Here is a 22,052-nt window from a genome sequence, read left to right as displayed (position 1 = left end):
GAAACAGGCTAGATATCGTGTATCTATCAATAATTCAGTTAATGACTTTCTTTTATATGCAAATAATTTCGCGGAAATAGACACTTTCCGTGCGTTTGTTCTATAAGCTGACGTTAGCGTCAGCCTTCCGTTTTGTCATTAGGAAAGGCTAACGTTTGCACACGGACGTTAGTGTTAACGTAAACGCTTGCGAAGTTGACGGCAAAATCGAGGCTCATCATCACGAATTGAACGCGCAGTGAGCATCATCAGTCCGTGATTTTTTTCCTGCTGTATTTGCTGTTTGGGAACAGAACGAGCGAGAGAGCACGTCCATCTTAGCAGGACAACAATGTCTACATCGAACGCTAATTTCAAAAACAAGTGTGTGACCCAGGTGAACTGCATGTTTTGTGAAAGTCTGCTCTGCACCAGAGGCATGAAAGCCGTGCTTCTCGCAGACACGGAGGTTGAGCTCTTCTCGACTGATATACCTCCCAACAGGTAAGTGCTAATCTAGCTAGCAATGCTGCTAGCCTTTGTTTATGTCTGCTGTTGTTGCCAGGGTAAGATGTCCTGGAAATAAACCGCAGCTAACCGACTTCTAAACTGATCATTTGGTGGGAATAGGGACACACACACTATGATTAACAGGGTTTGTTGCATGGAAATGTGAAATGAATGTGGGTTTTAACCTTTTTATGGCTTTGTTTGTTTCTCATTACACGCACCCTCCCCCAAGAACTGTTGACTTTGTGGCCAGCTGCTACTCTACTGAAAGCTGCAAATGCAAACTGAGAGACATCGCTTGTCTCAAGTGGTATGTACAGTTCCTCTATAGCCTGCAGGGTTTGCTTTAGGAAGACCATCTGCTAATGTGAGATGGTGATACAAAATGCACAGTTAACACAGCAAACAAGCAGGTCTTTCCCATGTTTTTTCATAACATACACATGTAGAGCTGCAGCCGAGTGTTTGCATTGATGTTTAACAGACCAACTGTTTAATAAGGAAGGGAATCATCAAATAAATAGATGGGCAACAGTGAAAAATGTCTATAATAATCCAAAGATATTCAATTTACAGTAATACAAAACTGAGAAAAGCTGCAAATTCTCATATTTAAGAAGCCGGGACCAGTGAATTGTTCGTGTTTCTACTTGAAAAGTGTCTCAAATAATGAATTAGCAAAATAGTTGCCCATTAATTGTCTGTGAAACAAGTGTAAATTAATTGTTTAAGCTCTATACACCTTTAGTAAACAGGACATTTTGCCATTCTGCATTTAAAGGAGCGTTTGGTGCTACAGTCAGGCTTTATGGAACCTCTTTTGTATTCCCAGGCCTTTTGTTGTTGTTGTACACAGGGCAAAAACAAACATCTGTTCGATAATAGGTACCCGCTAGTGGATCAGCACTTTTCAAAAGTGCCCCCGGTAAAGTGCTGACACACATTTTTTCTTTATTCTCTCTCCCTCACTCTCCCAGCGGTAACGTTGTGGGCTATCATGTCGTGGCCCCCTGTAAACCATGCCTGCTCTCCTGTAACAATGGCCATTTCTGGATGTTCAACAGCGACGCTGTATCTACTCTCAACAGACTGGATGCGACAGGTCAGGAGGAACTCCCCTCGATCACATTGGAATTCTTTGCAGTTTTGCCCTGTTGAATGTGTTTTCATGAGCGGTCACCCTCCAATGTGTGTACAGGTCTGAATCTGCTCCTGTGGGGAGATCTTCCCGAACTGGATGACAGTGAGAATGAAGAATCAGAAAGCCCGTTAGAGGAGTGCATTAGGTAGGTGCGGCAAGGGGACAATGTGAGAGACCCTGGGAAGCCAACATTCGAGGTGGAGCTAGAAGAGTGTACAAACCATGCTTGAGAGAAAAGAGACACTTCAAAGGGCAATTTAATACTGAATCATACAAGGCAGAAAAGTTCTGCTGCACAGCTCTGTATGGGTTGAAAACTGAAACCACATACCACATCTGACCGGCCTCGTGAGAAGTTGGAGCCGTGGTATGAGATGTCAATGGAACTTCTCAACGGATGCTGTGCTTTTTCACACCGTTTATGTTCAGCCCAAATTTTCATGATAAGATGACGACACTTTGCCTGCCTTCTTCTTAATGGCAGTGATGATGTGTACATAGAATATGCTGTAATAAGCAAAAACTCCCATAAGAGTTAAGTCTTCAAGGCTTATATTTTCTCTGTGTGGCTGAGGGCTGACTGAAGAAGCTAGTCTCGCACAAATGTCCGTTCCCATGCAACTAAACTGCACTCTCGATGACATTTCAAGGGAAACCTGTTTTCCTCCAGTTGCAGTTTTAAACCGTTTCGTGTGGTTAACAAACAAAACCAAAACAAAAAATGCTACAATTCTTTTGGGGTTTAGGCAACAAAAGTACTTCTTGGTTATGTTTAGGCATCTAAAGTACTTACTCTCAGTTGAGACTTATTTGTGCAACATCAAAAGCAAACGTAATCCACAACGTTACTCACGTGCAGTTTCGTTGTATGGGGGACATCATTTTTACGAGACAGGAATGGACTGATAGTTTGAGTGCTTTTTGAATCCCGTGTATTGGAGAAATAGCACAATGATTGAATGATATATATATATATATATATATATATATATATATATATATATATATATATATATATATATATATATATATATATAAATAATCTAAACTCCTTGCTTTTTAAGGGCATATTTGATTTAGGTTACCTTACGATCTGACGTTCTATCAGTGATACATTTTAACATGATAATACAGTGTTACACACTTGACAGCACCAGTATGTGCTTAACCCCCAGATGAATATGACCGTAGTGGTATCTGATACTAACATACTAACTTATGCATAGGGTGTGCTTCCACAAAGGCCCGGAGCAGCTACATTTTAAAGTTTAGTTTTTTGGTAAGAGCTCAACTCAAGTAATACGTTCCCAGTTTAATGATGGTGGTGATGGAAAGCTAGAATGGGAGCTAACAAAGGTGCACCTTTGCAAAACGTAATAACTTTCAATGGGGATCATTAAGCAAAATTCTGAACACACGAGTTCCAAACGGATTCCCGCGTCCATGCTCTGTTTTTGTTCGTGTTCAGTTTCATGTAGCAGCTAGAGAAAAGACAACTCCAAAGAATCATGAAACGTATCCAAGATATTGATTGATATTGAACTTGCACACTTGGCTAACCTTCTAAAAAAACGATAGTTGTGTCATTTGAGGCCAGCTTATTGAATAGCATTTCACAATTTCAAGTCATTTTGTTGTGAAGTTGAGTTTAAGTCAGTGGAGCTGACTATAAAACTCTCAACCCTCAATATTCTCTTGGCCTTACTGATGCTGTGATTGCTGACAATGACTCTTTGTTGAGCTGTGGACTCGAGGTTGATGCTGCGTGGTAGTTGGTCATCACCAACTGACCAGGCCTTCTCCTCAGTCTGTGTCGTGTCAGACACAGGCCTCAACGTCCTCCAGTCACAGGGGACTCAACTCAAAGTCAGTCCTGTTTTGGCAGCGCCATCCTCCTGCTCCTCTTTCTTGTTTCACTGCTGTGCCCTGCTGATGCTACGACCCTGTCTTAAAGTCACGGTCCTTCTGTGAGTAAGTGACAAAGACAAAGGATAAAAGAAGTTGGTATTTTTTTTTTTAAACTTGAATTGGCCTCTGTGTTTATCTATGCTGTAGCCTTCAGTTGTAGGGAAAATACACAGAGGAAATCTTTCCCGTCATTTACCTTTAAGTTGTAACTGACAGTCTGCTACACTTGCACACCAAATACTGTTAATATGGTAAACCGTTAGGATACAGTTTATTAGCTAGGTATTTATTAAATCCACGAACCAAATACCAATAACTACATACTTCCTTTTTGTTTACAAATGCATTGGTTTGTATTGTGCTAGAGTACTTGTGTTTTTGTTCAGGTATTTAATATTTCATTTGTGATGCAGTGCTTTGTTTTGTATGTTTGGATGTGTACAGTTTTACCTCAAGAAGGTATCATATGCGAGCTTCCTCTGGCTAGGACAATTGTCATGATAATCAAAAAATATATATTTAAATGGCTGTTTCTGACGTGAATAACTGATTAACATGCCCTGCTGAAAAATATGTATATTTTGGAATTGCACTGAAACTGCATTGGTAGTTTGAAGAAAAAAAAAAGAAAAAGATTTGTTGTTTTGTATGCTAAATTAATAAACTTTTTTGTTTTTTGAAAATATCTTAAATGCCCTGTAGTTGTGTTGTCATTTAGAGCCATGTTAACTTCTACACCACATATCTGCTGCTGAACCTGGGCTTCACAGAAGAGTTGCATTGCATGACTCGCACACAAGTTTACACATTCTCACAAATCATATTTATATACCGTGGTCTTGTTTTAGTTGATCCTTATTACACTGGTACACACAAGAGCCTGTTATGTAATTGAGAGAAAAACATGCTTTTGTGAAGTAATCTATTGAACTTGGTTTTCCACATTCTGCATCATCGGCACATGACCCTGAGTTCTCTCTAACTTAATGTACAGATGACTGCCAAGAAGTCTGAATGAATTTATCAAACAGTCAAGTTAGTTATTTATAGCCACAAATTATAAGCGTGTCAGCACACCAAGTGAAAAGTTGAGTAAACATTTACAATCAAGAAAAAGGATAATGCTACTAGAATCTCAAAGGGAATTGGTCATCATTAATGTCGCATTAAACAGTTTCATCGGAAAAAGCAGGAGGACCTTTTAAGCTCTCTCTGACCTAGAGAGTTGCCGTGGTTCAATGATTGTCAGTGCATTGGAATTAGGTATTTTCATTCATGCACTTTGCAGATTTGTAATATTCATCAACAACCTTTCCACCGAGGAGACTGACGCTGATGAGCTGCGTTCATACACAGGCTATAAGATGCTTTTGTTTTGTGAACAGGTTCATAATGTAAGTGCAGGATGTCTTTGGGTACATTGAGAATTCACAAGTTGGAGTCTTAACTACAAATAGAAAAACAATCTCCAACCATAAATGCACAGTCAGAGTCAGACGTGAGGGGAAAGAAAAAGTCTTATCTGATTTCCTGTTCTGTAGTTCTGTGCATTATGAGGTTCATTACCCCGAGAAAACTAGTCCTCCTTTTCCCAGTAGGATCTGACTGAAGTTTGGTGATTTGTTTCTGCATGCCTCCTTCTCAAGAATTCTCTGCTGCTGTTGGGACATGTACAGGGCAATTGAGGTAGTGATGGCAAGACAAATCATAAAACAAATAGTTGTGGTTCACCCTGTTTTCACAAGTAATTGTAGCATCTGTCCTACCAACAAATCACACCCCCACAACATCAGTTTTACGTTGTGTTATCTTACACCAACTCACGAGCTGTAACAGCCCCCTCTGTTTTCAGTGCAATTCAATAACTTGCTCACCGCTTCCTCAAAGAGATCCAAAGGTCAGGTTGAGGGAAAACTGTGGTTCTTTCCCTTAAAGGCACACTCTGCTTCAACATGGGCTAGTCCTATGAAATAGAACCACATTCCTGGAACCCAAGAGGAGAAACACATTGCAAGGCATTGAATGAATGTGTAGCAGGGTGTTGCTCAATAACAGAATGTGTGCATACAGCACTCAGAGCATTGTTTGTCATCTTAAATCCACTGGCCCAGTGACAGCCAAGCTGGTTAGTCAGGCAGAATGAGCAACATGCTAATACACGTCTAACGGATCACGCTCTATCAGACCAACCCTGGGCTTCAGCAATAAGCAACGCAAGACGGGAACGTTCGGTTCAACTGCTTGCAATTCATAGACATGATGCAACCTGTGATAATAAGGCCCTTTAGGGCCATCGACCACAAGGATGTGAATCACTGGTTTTTCACAGTATGAATCAGTGTGAACCTGTTTTCTTTATTTGTTTTAAAGGCTGAATTTTGCATGATTGTGTTTTCCACGATTGAAAAAAACAACAGCTTTAAAGAATTACGCTAGTAGTGCCAAACAGGTCGTCTTTAAGCTGAGCAGGAAACCAGGGAGACAGGTATGGAGCTAATATGGCAGCTGCTGTGTGTAAACGGTGGACAGGTGTGTGGAACGTACAGCAGCTAAGCGGGCAGGTGTGCAACTGTTTTACATAAACAGCTGCCAGGTGAGGGGACACAGAGTGAGTATAAGATGCAGGGCTCTACGTAGCGTTATTCTTACAAACGACAGAATGCTCACAGACTCATGATCCTCTTAAGCAAACATGGAAATGGTTCTTTGTTTTTTCCTGGCAGAGTTGTGATTCGTCAGGAAGCACAGGTGCAACCAATAACTTTAATGACGACCCGGTTTCATTTAAATGTCCTTGTTAGCCAGGGCAGTGAGCCAGCATGGAGTGCAGTGAGCCAGCATGGAGTGCAATGAGCTAATCATTCTTTGAATGTTGAGAAACAAAAAAGCCTTTATAGCACTAACTTAGTCAGTGCTTCAGGAAGAAGTAAAAACAAAGAGAGCATATTGCGTGATGGGAACCAAGAACTCAAGCACTTGATTAAATTAACATAATTTAAAAAATATCTTTCCACATTAAAATAACCAATTTTGTCTGGTCTTTAATAATAATAATAATAAATCCTTCACTTTAGGGAAGCTGAGTTACAACAAAATGACCACATTTATGTAAAATGGATCTGTTTAAACCAAATGAAAGTCACAAGTAAAAACAAACCTTTAAAAGGATTTCAGTTCCACTCAAACGTTCTTAATAAAAAGCTCTGCACATCTGTCACAGGTGTTTTCAATACTGGCTGATTAGACCTGTCCTCAGGTAGAAGTTGGAAAGCTGAAGGTGTGATTAGACTCTGCCCTTCCAGGTGGAGCTAAGCTCACAGGAGAGTGAGGAAGATACCAACCAAGCGTAAAATGAACATGAGCACACGGTAAGTTACTAATAAGTTCCTACAGTAACTGGAGCAACTGGTTAATTACAGTAAACCCCTCTGATGCTTTGATGGAAAGTCTCATAGAGAACACTCTGGCGCACTCTTTTGGATAAGCGGTGCAATGACACCATTGATGCATTTATCAATCTATTTATTATTTTTCAAATACGAGTATATTGAGAAAATACTGTTCTCCCTTCACATTACATGACATCGACACGTCACTGTTCCCCGTTATTTTTATTCTAATGGACACATGTATTTGGGTAAACGTGTGATCCTCCTCTCAGAGGTTAATCAAGGGAGAAACATGTAAACACAGCTGGTTATAAATGTCACACATTTAGTTTTTGTAGGTTCCCGTCACTTCTATGGTGATCTTTAAGGATTCCTGTAGTTCAGGGCACAGTGATACATCTGATTATCATGGTTACACAAGCCCAAACATCTTGGTTCTGCTGCTCAAGATGGTCAAGATTGGAAGAAGGGCATTTCAAAATAAAACAATCTACATATTGATCAAGATACAAAACTAAACACAGGTAACCGACAGAAAACCATAGGTGTCCCTCATGCAAAAATAAGCACGTAAAATAATGATGAGATTATATCAAATAAAAATGTTATTGATAACAAAAACATTACAATATATGACATATAGCAAAAATGCAGTTGAGATTATATGTCGATTTGGAAAATAAACTTGTGAAAATAAATAAAGTTCTGATTTCGTGGTTGTGATACCTCAGTCACGTTATGAGTGATGATGATTAAATAAGCACTGCTGACGTCTCAACAACTGAAAGTCAATTCAATACAATGCCTTTAATAAGCAATATCAAAATTCTCACACAAATATTACACATTTATTTACATGCATATGTGCTTTATATATAATATATAAGCATTTTGCAGGTCTTCCAGTTGATCACAATTGAAAATATTTGCCTTGAAATTTATGAAATCAAACAAAGCTATGATATTAACAGAAAGCATTAATAGCCGAGATTTAGTTTAGTTTTGTCGTCTGATGTTAATAAATAAATAAATACTTTCTTTGTCTACGTTTGGACAATCGATTGTCGAGGTGTCACGACTCAAATTCAGAAATACTCATGGTCTGGTCAGTATTGCATGATGAAAACAGCTGTGTTCCCTTAAAAAATGCGACTTACGGCTTCTAATGGCTTATATTACAGATTCACAATTTTAGAGGAGGTGTGGAGTACTCTGGGATGGGATTTGCGTGTGTATGGATATGTGTTTATGGGCTTATGTGTATAAGCCCAATATAAGTCCAGGTTTGGACCAATACAATTTTAAATGAGCCAAAATGACTTTTCGTTCTTGACACTAGATGGTGCAGTTGTACCACTAATGAAGTCTACAGTTCGACGATCTGTGGAGAGTAACCGCTAGATACAACACTTCGGTATCAAATACACATATCGGAATAAAGACACCTAATTTACCCTGAAATAAATTCATAATTTGTCTTTTTATTCATAATTGATACGTCACTATTCTATTTCTGGAACAACAGAAAGCCCTAAAGGACACATTTATTTCTTATTGGGGACTAAAATGAAACATCAACAGAATACGGACACTGATAAAGACAAGTTGTGTGGTCTGTACATTTCTTATGAAAAGATTTCCCTCAGCACAGAAAATACAACATCCCATTCCAGCTAATCTTAAAGAGACCAGTCATTTCCAGAAGATTGAACTACTTTGCTTTTCACATAAATAATTTTGCATTTAAATACTCCCAAGTAGTCATTATTATACTTCCTCGGACAGATGAAGTGGATTGCCATCAAATTAGCGGTCACCTTGATCATCAGAGGGAACAGAATATATTCTAAGAAATATAAGGAGGTTCATAAAAGCTCTGCAGTCTGTCATGGTCATCTCCTGATAATAGACCTAAAAGGCTCGGCTAATGTCCAGCTTTGCCTGATTATGCATATTAATGACACCTCAAGAATTCATCACAAAACCCTTTTTTCAGTGGGTGAGGAGGGCAAATGGTAATAAATGGTTGAATTTATTCACTTTGGGAATAATCCCTTAATCAGGAGAGGAAACTTTCATGAGACTGCTGGCCAGGCTGCATAAATTCCTAAATAATTCTACTAAATATGTCTAATATGTAATATGATCGCTTTACCACACAAAAACAACATATCCACTGGGAACTAATGGGCCCAAGATCTTGAGAACATTAGCTTTATAATCAAGGGATAATAAAAACAATTGCTTTTCCACGCATCGTCTGGGGGAACAGATCTGCAGGTGCCATACGCATCAGTGCAGGTTTTCAACAACTGGGCTGCCTACTGGCCCCGAATTATACTCTGAGGCGAGCTGCACATGGGCTTTTGTTGAAGTGCTCAAGATAACACAAAGACAACTTCAAACAGGCTTCTTATTGTGTTCTATTCTTCTGGGCACGCTGATTACAGTTAAGGATAAAAGTTGTTCCCATATAGTAAACTAATGCGGAGAATCAGAGAGCACTAATTAAGTCATGGGGGGATCAGAGTCGGTCGGCATGGATGTGTTCCCCAACGCGCAGACCATGGGGGTTTAGTGGGAACTTTATAGCCCAACAGCAGCCAGCATCAAACGTGTTTATTGTCAGCTGAATGTCCGGTTGAGGCATGAACCGCTGGATAGAAAGCCACCTGGGAAAAAAAAGCAAAAGCTGCAGCTTCTTAGCCTGAGTACTGATAGGCTTGACTGTTCTCCTATTTTCTTCCCTCCATCTCACTGCCCCTAGCAGAGCTTAGAAAGTTGCTTCAAGTGCCATCTTTGTCTGAAGCAAACACAGCCACAGACTCCAAGCGGTATCAAAGCAGAAAGTGCCTCATTTTGTATTTGTGTCAAATATCTCAATCAAGAGATGTCACGTCAACATGATGACAGAGAAAGGCTGCTGTGTTTTAACCTTTCATTTAACCATTAAAACTAAATCAGAATTTGGTTTATTTGGCTTTTATTTGTCGTTGGTGCAATGAGAATTAGACAGCTAGAAAGAACCTTTACACTTTTAATATCCACTGTAAAATCGGACAAATTGTGGAACGATGAACCTGTCTTTCAGGTCAGTGTCTGTGTATTTAAAAATACAAACCAATGGTTTTATTTAATAGAAGTGATATTAGCTAAGCTCAGTTGAAGAAGTTTCCTGTTTCATTACCAAAGCTCTGAATAGCTACCGCTGAAGCATCATCACTACTGTCGGCTCTATGAACAGACGCTGAAGAGACTGACGATTTTAAATTGTATGTCATCGTGTACGTCCGTGAGATGTAATGGTGCCGTGTGTGTATGTGATCTACTGATCATGTCTTTGCATGAGTATATCTTAAATAAATATGCATGATGTCAGGTCAATGACTACACACACACACACACACACACACACACACACACACACACACACACACACACACACACCTACACACACACACACACACACACAGATTGAATGTTTGGCCTCTCTTTGCGTTTCTTTTGATGGTGTTGTTTTTTAAAATTCGTCCTTGTGTTAGCCTGACCTTTATGTGCTTTTATATTTCTTGCATGCATCATTTTTAGTCATTTTCTCTGTATTTCTAAAGTCTGTTTATTTGATTTAATTCCCAAGTCTTTGTTTTATTAATGAAGCTTATTCGAGATGTGTTCTTTGTGCATCCTAAATCAAATTATGTATGAATGAGCTGCTTCTGGAGCAGGGAGAAGTCAGCGGGGAGACTAATCACAACAGTTTAAACAAAACGTTGCTGTGTTTTTTTTGACAAGTGTAGTGATGTCTAAGATTTAGTTGTGCTCATTTGTTGTGGTGCGCGCACACACACTCGCAGACGCATGCTTTTCTTGACCCCTTTTCTCATTATTGGGAGGGCCTGTCCTACTGCCCGTAGCCACCTGCAAATTACAATTTAGTACTCCAAGAGTTAAGGCTGTGTTCTTTCAGCCCATTGTGTGTGTGTGTGTGTGTTTGTGTGTTTGTGAGTGTGTGTGTGTGTGTGTGTGTATGTGTGTGTGTCGGGGGAGGGGTAGAGAGAGTCTGGTCGAAAACCTTTAATCCGGGTGCTGTCAGGCCCAAACCCGGCTTGACGTCCCATTGATGTGGAACAGAACAAAACACAGGGCCCCTTGCTAAGCTCCCACACACATGCGCACACACACACACACACACACACACACACACACACACACACACACACACACACACACACACACACACACACACACACACACACAGGGCCCCTCTCTAAAGCCCCTTGCCTGGGCCCCTGCCCCCTAACTGGGGAGGGCATTCCTCAGCCTATGCACACGTGTGTGCCTCCGCAAACTCACACACTCTCCCTCACACATGCACACACACAAACACACACTGAACTAAAAGAACACAATGTTAACTCTTTAAGTGCTGTGATGTAATTTGCAGGTGGTAAGAGTGTGAAGGTCTGCCTCTCTCTCTTATAGGGTATGAGTCCATTCATTTACATATAAACCTGGGTGTGTATGTGCGAGTGTACCACACGCACATACATTCATCATACGAGCCAGATGCTCCAGTGTGAGTTGGCAGGAACGAAAGTGTGTATCCGTGGTGACAACAAACAGTTTTATTGTCCTGCTGTTTGGACAGCTCCCATCTTACAGCATCTCTGTTTACTATTAGCTTAAAGAAACAGAAGGAGAGACAGAAAGCAGAGAGGGGGAGAAAGCGAGCAGCAAATGCATGTCTGAGAGGATTCAAAAAGCAACTGATATGAGTATCAACATATGTTTTATCTAATGGCCTTGAACTGTCTGAGATGGTGACGTTTATTTGGCTGTTGTTCTTTTGGTGGCCAGCAGATGGCGGTGTGGGCAACGGTCAATCATGAAGCAGCTCCAACTTTGAACCAACGTTGGCCTTGAGGTTAAAGCATTTTGCTTCATCAGTTCAGTGTCAGTCTGTCCAGAGCGGTGGTCCTGAGCGGTGGTCCTGAGCGGTGGTCCTGAGCGGTGGTCCTGAGCGGTGGTCCTGAGCGGTTCCGTTTTAAGTTTGAGGTGGCTGCCGCGGGCTATCACTTTCGGGCCCAACACTTAAAATAACTCAGAGGACATAAGGGAGCCAAACACATACTGTATGGAAACCATTCCCACCGTCGCTCACACCTACATGGTCAGCTCATTTCCCTCTTCACCTTTGCCAGGACTAAACTCGCCCCTCGGTTTCCGTTGTTAAGTTACAGAGATCTTTATTCCCCGGCGCTGGAATTCTGCCGCTTCCGTTTTTGGAATGTCGAAACTCTGAGTTAGCTGCTTTGTTTGGGCCGGGCCGCGGTCCAGAGAGGCTTGAGCAAGACCCAACCAAAATGTTTTTATTGACGGGCGAAAGCAGTCGGGCCGACAGCACCGATTGGCTGTAATTGGTCGGCAAGTCAGTGGTGTGTTTGAACCATGTAAAGTGGCAGCCTTTAAAAGCACACACACACACACCCCCACACACACGTACACCCACCCTTGTTTCTCCCCTCCCGCCTGCTTTAAGAGAAGCCAGATGGGCCACGGGGAAGCAATCACCCCTCTATTTGTCTTGGTGCTGATCAGGTTAGTGAAGTGTTCTCAGGCCTGGCCAGGAGTCTACACACTGCTGCCTGTTGTCCTGTAGCTCACTGCGGTGTACGGCTCCAGCCAACTGGCCTGGTCAGGCTGCTTTGGGACTGTCTAAACAGCAGTACAGTGAGTGGGGAGGAATGCTCTATCACCAGTAAAGGGCAGAGATAATGATTTGTGTCTGTTGCTGTCTCATTGTGGCTGTTTGATGTGGGTCCCAGTTGAACATCAGATTTTTTTTACCTACTGCACTGCAGAGAGCTAAGTAGCTGACTGAGCTAATGTATAAATATGAGGGTCAGCAGGGAAAGCTGGTAGCTAACATCTTTCATCTGTTGATATGGACACCACCATTTAGGGCTGGGTCAATGGATGGGAGGTGTGGAGGCAGCACTGTGTGTGTGGGTGTGTGCGAGGAGAACATTCCTGCTGTTGAACACACAGATGGTTTGGTTTAGAGCAATGAAATGAGCACCAGACACAGAGCAGTGACAGTGAACTGAAGCCTCAATGATGCACACACACACACACACACACACACACACACACACACACACACACGCGCATACGTAGCCCTGTCTGCACGAGTTAATGGAGTGACGGAATCCAGAAGGAATTTACTCAAGGACTCGGGGAGTGAACTATTAGGTAGCCTCTAAACTGCCCTGCAGAAACAACCAAGAGCACTGCTCAGTTTTCTCACATTGTAATGCATCAGCAGCTTCCTAACGAGGGCAAGACATACACAAGAATAAAAGAGCTGTGAGCATGGAAATCGAAGGCGAGGACGTGAGACGGTATTATCAAAAAGACAGAGATGGTCAACGAGGAAGACGCAGACGCAAAAAAGATAGTTGCGCCGGGGCAGAGCAGGGCCGGCAGGGAGACTCCTTGGCAGTGAAACCTGATCCCTCCCAGACTTGCTCACGCCCTGATTGGACGGCCCTCCCATGAACCCTGACCCCTTGACTTTGTCTGGGTCTTGTGACCTTGAGTGAAGTACAGGCGGAGTGTTGCGTCTCCTCCCAGACCCTCGACTGTGCTCTTCCTCCGCTTTCTCTCTCTCCTGGCTTTTCCTCTCTGCCTGTTCGTCTCCAGCGAGAGCGGGTCGGTGGGGAGGAGATGGAGAGCAGAAATGTCAGCGAGACATTAAACAGAGTGCGTCTGTGTGTGCTCTCATAGTCCAACCTGTCTGATTTCCCTCTCCATCCTTCCCCCCCCCTTTCGTCCTCCTCACATCTCCTCTATATGCGCTTCTCCACAGAGCAATAAATTCATCCCCTCTTCTCCAAATCTCCAAATCGCTTTGTCTTCTTTGCTCCATCAACACCCTTTTCACTTTCTCTGCAGATCATTTCTGCCTCCCCTTGCACTCATATGGTTTATTACACCCTGTGTCAAGGCCAGTGCCACCAGTAATTCACATAAAACGGTTGTGTTTGACAAAACACTGGGCCTTAAATGGGAAATAACAACCATTGAAGAAGTTGCATAATGGTGATGTAGCCTTGAATGGATTTATAGGTCAACATATATAAGAATATGTAGGCCTTTATATATCATTACAAATAATTATGGGTGAATAAAAAAAGCAGTTTATAATGAATAAATACACTTTCTTGTCAAGATCAATACCGCTATCATGCCTCAAAAGATAACAAAATCGGCCGACTGTTGCGTTAACATTTTGAATGGTACATTGTGGTCTTATTTCTTGGCTGGGAACAGTAACCTCCTGGAGTCCTGTCGCACTGTGAGATTGTAAGCCAACCAGCGGAGTCTCCAGGTAGTATACTGCACCCAAACAAGCCCAGTTGTTCCCCCCCCCCCCCCCCCCCCCCCCCCGTTTCCAGTCTTCATGCTAAGCTAACCGGCTTATGGCGATAGCTTCATTACCGTGCAGATATGAGAGTGGTATTGATCCTCTGATCTAACTCTCTGCATGCATAAGAACAAGTTGTTATTTTAATTTGGTTGCAGACAGGACTGATCCAAAAGTACATCCATATCCAAAGGGATATCAATTGCAATTCCACCTTAATAAATCGGTAACAACAAAAACTCCTTTTCAATTTCGTCATTTCTACCCGACGACAATTTTGGAGAATGTGTCTTTTGTGTCACGATTGTATCATCCTCCTCTCACATAGGTGGACACACATGTATACATGCCCACATGTAATGTTGGCAGATGTACACAGATGTCTCTCGGTGCTGTCCCAGTACAGAACGTGGAAGGAGAGCTCAGCCGAGTGGTGCTCATTTTATTGGATGTTTATTTCGCTCTGTAAAACATGCCACTCAGGGAACTTGTGGAGCGATGTACTCAAACTCCTTTCTCTCTCTCCTCTCTCAGTGTAAACAGTGTGTATATTGGGAGCGTTTCCTCTACTTGTCTGTGTAGAAGTGTAATCCATCCAGTCAGACATTGTAAACAACATCTCTACATGTTTATAAATACTGCCCAACCACTCTAATGAATTTATGGTAATGCCTTGTTCTACTGCTTCTGCTGTGTATAAGAGAGTGTGTGTCTGTGAATGCTTGTGTGTGTGTGTGTGTGTGTGTAAGGTGTCAGCGTGCATGTATTACAACCGAGTACTGCACACATTTTACTGGATTCTGATGTTTCTGAAGGCTTTCTTTTTATTTCCTGGTATGTAAAGCCTGGTTAAAAGCTTAAAGCCTGTGACAGCAGCAAGCAGTGAGTGACTGATATGAACCAACGTGCCACAGTACGAAGTCCATTAGCAAGCCAACTCCGCTTCATGCCATTCAACTCATCACAGTGAGATCCAATCTCTTCATAATGAAGTTCTACTTTTGTAGGAGTTTGTTCCATCGGTTTTGACTTTGATGATCTTTTAAACGTACGGTAGTGACAGCCGCTGGCACTGGAAATGCGTGCACATTATTGGACTTGCCATTAACTTGTTGGGAATCTTATTCCACCACATTTCCTTATTTGTGAAAAAAATGTCCAGTGTTGGAGATGCGTTGAAGGGCAAACCAAAGTATTACTCATTGGATAAGTGTTGCTGACTGGACTGCTTTTTATTTGGACAGCTTTCTAGAGTGAAGAGAGATGAAGTTGAATTGAAAAAGGGAAGTACCAAACGGTCCCTGTCGTGACATCGTGGAACTGTGAAGTAAAGTTAAACAAACAGTATACGTTTACAACGTCCTTAATGGGGAAACAACCGGAAGAGTTGGCTTTGTTTTCCAGTGTTGCTAATGATATTAGCTCCAGTGTTTGTAAGAGTTGGCTAGCAGCGATGGAGTTCTGTCAATCACAAAAATAAACATGCAGTATGTTAAATGCATTGGGACATTACGGATACTTCATCTCAATGAAAGACGGGGCAGTAGACCACATCAACTAACGAGAGTCAAAAGAAAGACACCCTCTCTGTCTGTTTGTCTTTTTGTCTTTTTCCTTGTCCTTTAAATGCCTCTCTGTGTCTTTGTATGTGTCTTTAACTCCGTAGGAAACACCCAGAGGTCGTATTATGTAGCATATTGTTTGCCGTAACATTGGAGCTGTTGTGTTGTAGTGTACCGTCTACACAGACAGTCGCAGAGGCGGAGCCTGCAGGCCTTTGAATAATTTGGAATTCCTCCAGTTTTGCATGTATTGTTTGTTGTGTCACCTGTTGATTGTTTGTGTTTTGTAAAATGAGCCGGTGCAGGAAACTGCCACTTTCTTCTGATGATCTCTTCTTTCTTGTTTATATTAAGCCGTGCTGTATATTTGAACAATGAGCTTAAAGTAATTATATTGTAGGCCTTATAGGCAAATATCTGCATGTGATCCATTTAAATAAGAGTGTGTAAGTAATGTATTTGATAGATGCAAGTGATATAAACTTTAAGGGCCAATATTGTTGTTACTGTTCGGTCTTTACAATTTGAAGCACTGATCTGATCCTGTACCTCTTTTACTGTTTTATGGTAGTATTTCTAAGTACTTTTTATTTCTGTGAAGCTCTTTGTGCTCTTGTACTTGCTTACCCAGAGTATCAGAGCATACCTCTATCAGAGTAAAAGCATTGTAGAACTCCTGACATTGTTTCTTTTTTATTTGATTGATTGGGAGCAGCTAGCTGAAATAAATGCAATAAATACAACAATCCTGCAGTAAATCCTACCTTCATGAAGGTTATAATGTTCAGCTTTTAGTTTGGACCAGTTTTATAGAAGTCCAAACCATTAGTATCAATGATGGTAGAAGTATAAACGACTGCAATGTAATTCAAAAGCACCAGACACTACAGCTTTCAAAATGGCCCAAAAGTTGAATCAACAACGCACGTTATAGCTTTCATAAAGGCAGGATCTTTTTTTTTTACACGAGACTGCATTCATGTTGCTTTGCTCTCACTAATAAACTGGTGGTTGTCACAGTATAAAATTGGAGAAATTACTTTAGAGAGTAAGGTCCCTCCTGATAAAGGGTAGGCTTCACAGACATAAGAACCACACACACCACATGCACACGTATAATGGAGATGGACGACACTAATTTTCGCCAATGTAATCTAATGTGTGTCTTTATTGGTGTGCAGTTTAAACAAAAATGTAGGTTTGCTATTCAGTGGATCCTTTCGCTTGTACATATGTTTTGTTGATTTGACTAATGTGTGTGTGTGTGTGTACTAAACACACGTGTCTGATTTTATATATATATATATATACGTGTGTGTGTGTCGCTCTCAGACTAAGCCATCATGGCTCCCCCCTCATCGTGCCCGACAGGTGTTATTACATTGAAATGAGAGCAGTGATGTATGCATCTGTAATGTGGACCTGTCCTCTTCTGCTTGATGGAATCCGACGCCTCTCATTACCGTGAGGCGTCTGAGAAAAGAACAAAGTAGCAACCCTTCTCCTGAAGCGCTGCTCATAAGGCGTTATGAAGCATCGCAAGCACTTTTCAGGAAGGCATTGACGGAAAGTGACACATCACATTTTAGAATTCTTCCAAAGGGCTAACAAATCTGATGTCAGTTCTATTCAGTGCAGTTAAATTACATTTCGGGTGCAATTTGGACTGAGGATATGAAGGTAAGTAGAGAGGGGAATTATGAATGACAAGCGAATACATTATATTTAGATTTGACTATCAAAACACTGTCATCAGGTACTTTAAATGCTAGCATTCAAAAACAATTGACACTGTTCACGTCAGACAACAATGCAAACAGCAGAACAGCACCAACATACAATGACAGACTACACACTCATGTCTATTCAGCGAGGCCTGCATGTTGTTTGGATCAGGATCAGACTTTTCCCAAAGCGAGCCCTTCTGCGCCTCAGTGCTCTGTAGCTGCGTCTGCAGGGCAGTCGGGCGAGGTGCTGATTGAGTTGGCGTGTGATGTCCTGCTCTATCGAGGTTGCAGCGTGTTATTGTTTATCTCATCGAGGTTGGGTGTGGGGAGATCTGGCAGCGGGGTGTGGTTATGCACGTGAGTTTTGTTCGGTTAGTAACGGATAACATGTTAAAGAAGCAGGTTGAACAGTTCGGTACAATGGGCTGGATACTCACTCTGCTACAACAACAGGAGGAGATGAGAGTCCTTTAATCTTATGAATGACTGTTGGATGTGATTAGTGTATTGGTCGAAGCTTAGTCTATTGTGGCACTCCGAGGTACATCGTTTATTTATGAATGGTAATTGACAACAGGCGTATTCAAACCAAAAAATAAACCACCAACCCTTTGTCTGAATGTCAAAACAGATGGAGAACAATTACATCTGCTCCTCATAGAGAAATAACTTGACAACGATAGCAAAAGCTGGTTTGCCAAAGTCTGATCCTGTGCTGTAGAAATGCAACTTGATTGGTCACACGCAAACATACCTGCCTTGTTGTTTGATACATATCAGCAGCTTTGACTTTCAAGCTGCTTTTCTTTGCATACCACCTTGAAGACAACTCTTTATTCAGCTCACGTGTCTCAGGTACTGATTTGTAAAAACCACAATGCTCTTTTGTATTCTCTGCTATTAATGAATACATCTTTGTTGTTGTCCCAAACAGTGGTTGTTGTGCCACAGAGGCCCACGAATGAGCCGGTTTTTCAATCCCGGATTTGACTGCAGTGTCACTGTGTTCACTCACAATGAGAAGTGATAAAATAAGAGACAAAGATAAAGAAATCGTTTTGTTGCACAAAGAGAGGAAATAAAGGGGGGGGGGGGAATAAAAGAAACCACTAACTAAATACATCCTCGATGCAAAGTAGTGCTCAATTGTATCCTGGGGATGTTTGCTTCTGGGGAGAGAGTCACTGTCTCTTACCTACGTTTTTTTATGAATTTTTGAATACCTTCTTGTATTTGTGTTTTCATTCCATGCAAATTGATGTTACATCATGCCGTTTTGAAATAACTTCAGATATCTCTTTGACTCGCACATCAAATCAACAGGCAAATGTGCTATCTTAAAATATGTCTCTCAAAACGTCATGCAGTTGCAATCTACTAATGGATTATGCAGCGTGCGTAAGCACGGCCTTACACTTCATCTCCACTTATCTCTGAACATCGAAACACTCTTGATTGCAAAGCTGGACTCATGTTTGACTCTGGCTGAACATCTGTCTCGATCAAATTCAGTCCAACTTTATTTGCAGCAAAACAGATGTGATGTCTTTAAAGCATTTGCCCAAGCTGTTGAGCGATACAGCAAGTCAGCTAACCTTTTTGTAAGATTCAATTATTCGTCATGATGTTGAATCGGGTTAACTAACCAGGCTGCTGGGCTTTCATCCTGCACGTTGTAGTCTGCTACCGCAGTATTATTCTGTATGAAATGGGATTATAGTCCTCATTAAGAAGCATCTAGTCTCTACAACAATATGTTCAACACCTGTCAAGTCCGAGCTGCTAGCTTGAGACCAAATGGCAAATTCGTTACTGGATATCATTTCAGAATTCTTCCGGCGTCTTCACTTGGAGTGAATGGGATGCAGGAAAGGGACCATCCGCAGAAGTGAGTCCTACTGCTTCCTGGTTTTGCACAGGTGCGACTCAATGACCTGCCAACCCCTCTTTGCAGATACACCAGAGGGATCCATCGCTCCGTCTCTCTGTCTACTCCCATGGTAGCTATTCATTAGGCTGCTTTCATTTTTGAATAATGCCACCTGAATGACACAGCAGAGAGTGTTCTGTCAGAAAGCAAAAGCTGAACCTGCCACTGGAGCCAGTTGGCCCTGAATGAGAACCCCTCCTGTGTATTTCCTCTCGTAGTATCTGGGAAAGCTCAACGTTTGAAACGTTTTCTGTCACTGTTATTCACACTGAAGAGATGATCGTTGGCTCTCTGGTGGCTACTAAAAATATTCTATTCAGAGCAAATGACAAGATTGCAACCGACACCTTGCTCATTAGCTTTTGCAAATTGAGCTCTTTTTTTTTTTTTCGTAAGACCTCTCTCATCTCCAGAGTTGTTGCTGTTGTTGCACTGTATTTATTGGAAAAGCATTTGCCTGGCAGGACCCAACATTGCAATCTGATCCACAGCAGGCTCCGCACCCTGATCTTCAGGAATAATATAATATGCTTAATGACATATATTATAATATATTGCATTTTGCAACCGAGTCAAAGACAAATGTTAGCAGCTCTGATAGCAGGCTCTGCTGCTCTGATGATGTCCTCACACCATTGCTTGGGTGAGTGGCCAATTCTGATTAGACGGAGGAAGTCTGTTATGATTATATATTGGCAGCACTCTAGGTAAACATTTCAAGCAACACTCTGAGTACGCTTTCTGTCGTATTTATCCCGTCAGTCTGATAATACATTGTGAGCGTCGGCATGTTGCTGTTTCCCTCGGAGACGGCCCGGGTGAATCGCATGAAAGGACAGCTCAAGTGTATTAGCGAATAAAGTATACACGTTTTATTGCCCTTCATCCCTTTATCTGTGGATGTGAAAGGGTCTATTCACTCGGCTGGGCTTATGCAGTGCACGAACAAGCAGCCAGTCCCGTGTGTGCTGGCTCAGTTTGTCCATGTTCGCTCCAACAATTGAGAGGGACAAAGGTGAGCCAACTGATTTGTTGCAGTCGCTAAAATAATAGAGCAATTTCTTTCCTTAATGCTCATGGTCTGCTGTTGACACACACACACGCACACACACGCACACACACGCACACCTACACACCTACACACCTACACACCTACACACACACACACACACACACAGACGACCAGGTCTGCTGAGAACAGGCTGTTCGCTCAAATCGTCCTCAAACAATGAAGTGCTGAACAGATCACATCAATCTCTCTCAAGAGAAATATTACTCCCCCCCCCCCCCCCCCCCACACCTTCCTTCCCCCCACCCACACATACTGGAAGAGGCTGGGGTTGCGTATGTGTTTTCGGAGCCTGCGCTTGAGTGTGTGTGTGTGTGTGTGTGTGTGTGTGTGTGTGTGTGTGTGTGTGTGTGTGTGTGTGTGTGTGTGTGTGTGTGTGTGTGTGTGTGTGTGTGTGTGTGTGTGTGTGTGTGTGTGTGTGTGTGTGTGTGTGCGTGCGTGCAAGCTGTGGATGTTTGTGACAGTGTGCAGTGAGCTAGAGAGTGTAAAAGAAAGAGATACATGTTCGGCTTGTCTCAAATGTACCTCGAGTCCCCTGCCAGGTTTACACAACTGGCAAAAATAGTCGGTGAGACCCCACTGACATGACTGCCCCGCCGAGCCATAAAACAACCTCCAACTAGCAACTCAATGCACATCAATTCTACCTTTATATGTTGGCTGGAGGTAGGGTGAAAGAGGCCTTATTTTCACTGCAGCTTAAAAAGGGATTTTACTGCAATAGCAGTGCAATGATTTATATGTTTGCATATTTTAATAGTGGCAGTATCATCCTAAAATGTACCTAACAGTAAGTAAATCATATGTTTTCACTGTTGAATGCCACTTTAAAAGGTTTTTAATATCAGAATTAGAAATTGTTTTAAAAATGTTAAAAGAGAGTAGAAGGAAGGCTGACTGATAAGGCAGGTTTAGGGTTTAAAGAACTTTTTTTCTTGTTTTGTGCAGTTTTAAGATTTTTTTTCAAGACTTAAGAAAGGCGTTCTCTCTGCGTCTGTCTCTCCCCCACCCCCCACTAATCTCTGTATATTAGCTCTCAGGAAGGGAAAGCTCTCTCGGTGTGTTCTGGCTGTTTTAATATCTGTCAGCTTCATCCTGTGCTCCATCCCTCTGCTTCCTCCTCTCTTATTTTGCTTCTCCGTTTCCTCCTGTCTTCATATTTCACTCCTTTGTTTGACTCCTCTGTCCCTGTCTCCGTTCACTATATCAGTCCTCGTCAGTAGTCGGCGGTGGACAACTGCGTGTAGTTTAGAGACGGGTGATGAGGTTTACGCCATTTGGTGCGTTGTCTTGGAATTCCTCATTTCACCCAGTGCTTTTTGTCAGAGCGGACCAGGTTTCTTGACACTCCAAATAAACTCACTGATTACAGAGCTATGGGACCTGTGTGTGTGTGTGTGTGTGTGTGTGT

At 42.0% G+C, this 22,052-nt stretch overlaps 1 protein-coding gene across 1 annotated transcript; it reads left to right on the top strand.

The window, feature by feature from the left end:
• Positions 1–339: 339 nt before the first annotated feature.
• LOC306797726 (protein FAM72A) lies at positions 340–2,553 on the top strand. The gene is made up of 4 exons (XM_079297121.1): positions 340–483; positions 722–799; positions 1,467–1,591; positions 1,688–2,553. The coding sequence occupies exons 1-4, from the start codon at positions 386–388 to the stop codon at positions 1,777–1,779; spliced, it is 393 nt and encodes a 130-aa protein (XP_079153247.1). The 5' UTR covers positions 340–385; the 3' UTR covers positions 1,780–2,553.
• Positions 2,554–22,052: the final 19,499 nt, after the last annotated feature.

The sequence above is a fragment of the Melanostigma gelatinosum genome (genome assembly GCF_949748355.1).
Source record: "Melanostigma gelatinosum genome assembly, chromosome: 3".
NCBI classification, from domain to species: domain Eukaryota; kingdom Metazoa; phylum Chordata; class Actinopteri; order Perciformes; family Zoarcidae; genus Melanostigma; species Melanostigma gelatinosum.
The sequence above is the reverse complement of the archived record's forward strand: the minus strand, read 5'-3'. Positions and strand labels throughout refer to the sequence as shown.

Bases quoted from the DNA above. Each gene is read 5' to 3' on its own strand.
- LOC306797726 (XM_079297121.1), top strand. From the start codon at position 386: ATGTTTTGTGAAAGTCTGCTCTGCACCAGAGGCATGAAAGCCGTGCTT. The intron at 484-721 runs GTAAGTGCTAAT...CCCTCCCCCAAG, and splicing joins ACTGATATACCTCCCAACAG to AACTGTTGACTTTGTGGCCA. The intron at 800-1,466 runs GTATGTACAGTT...TCACTCTCCCAG, and splicing joins GACATCGCTTGTCTCAAGTG to CGGTAACGTTGTGGGCTATC.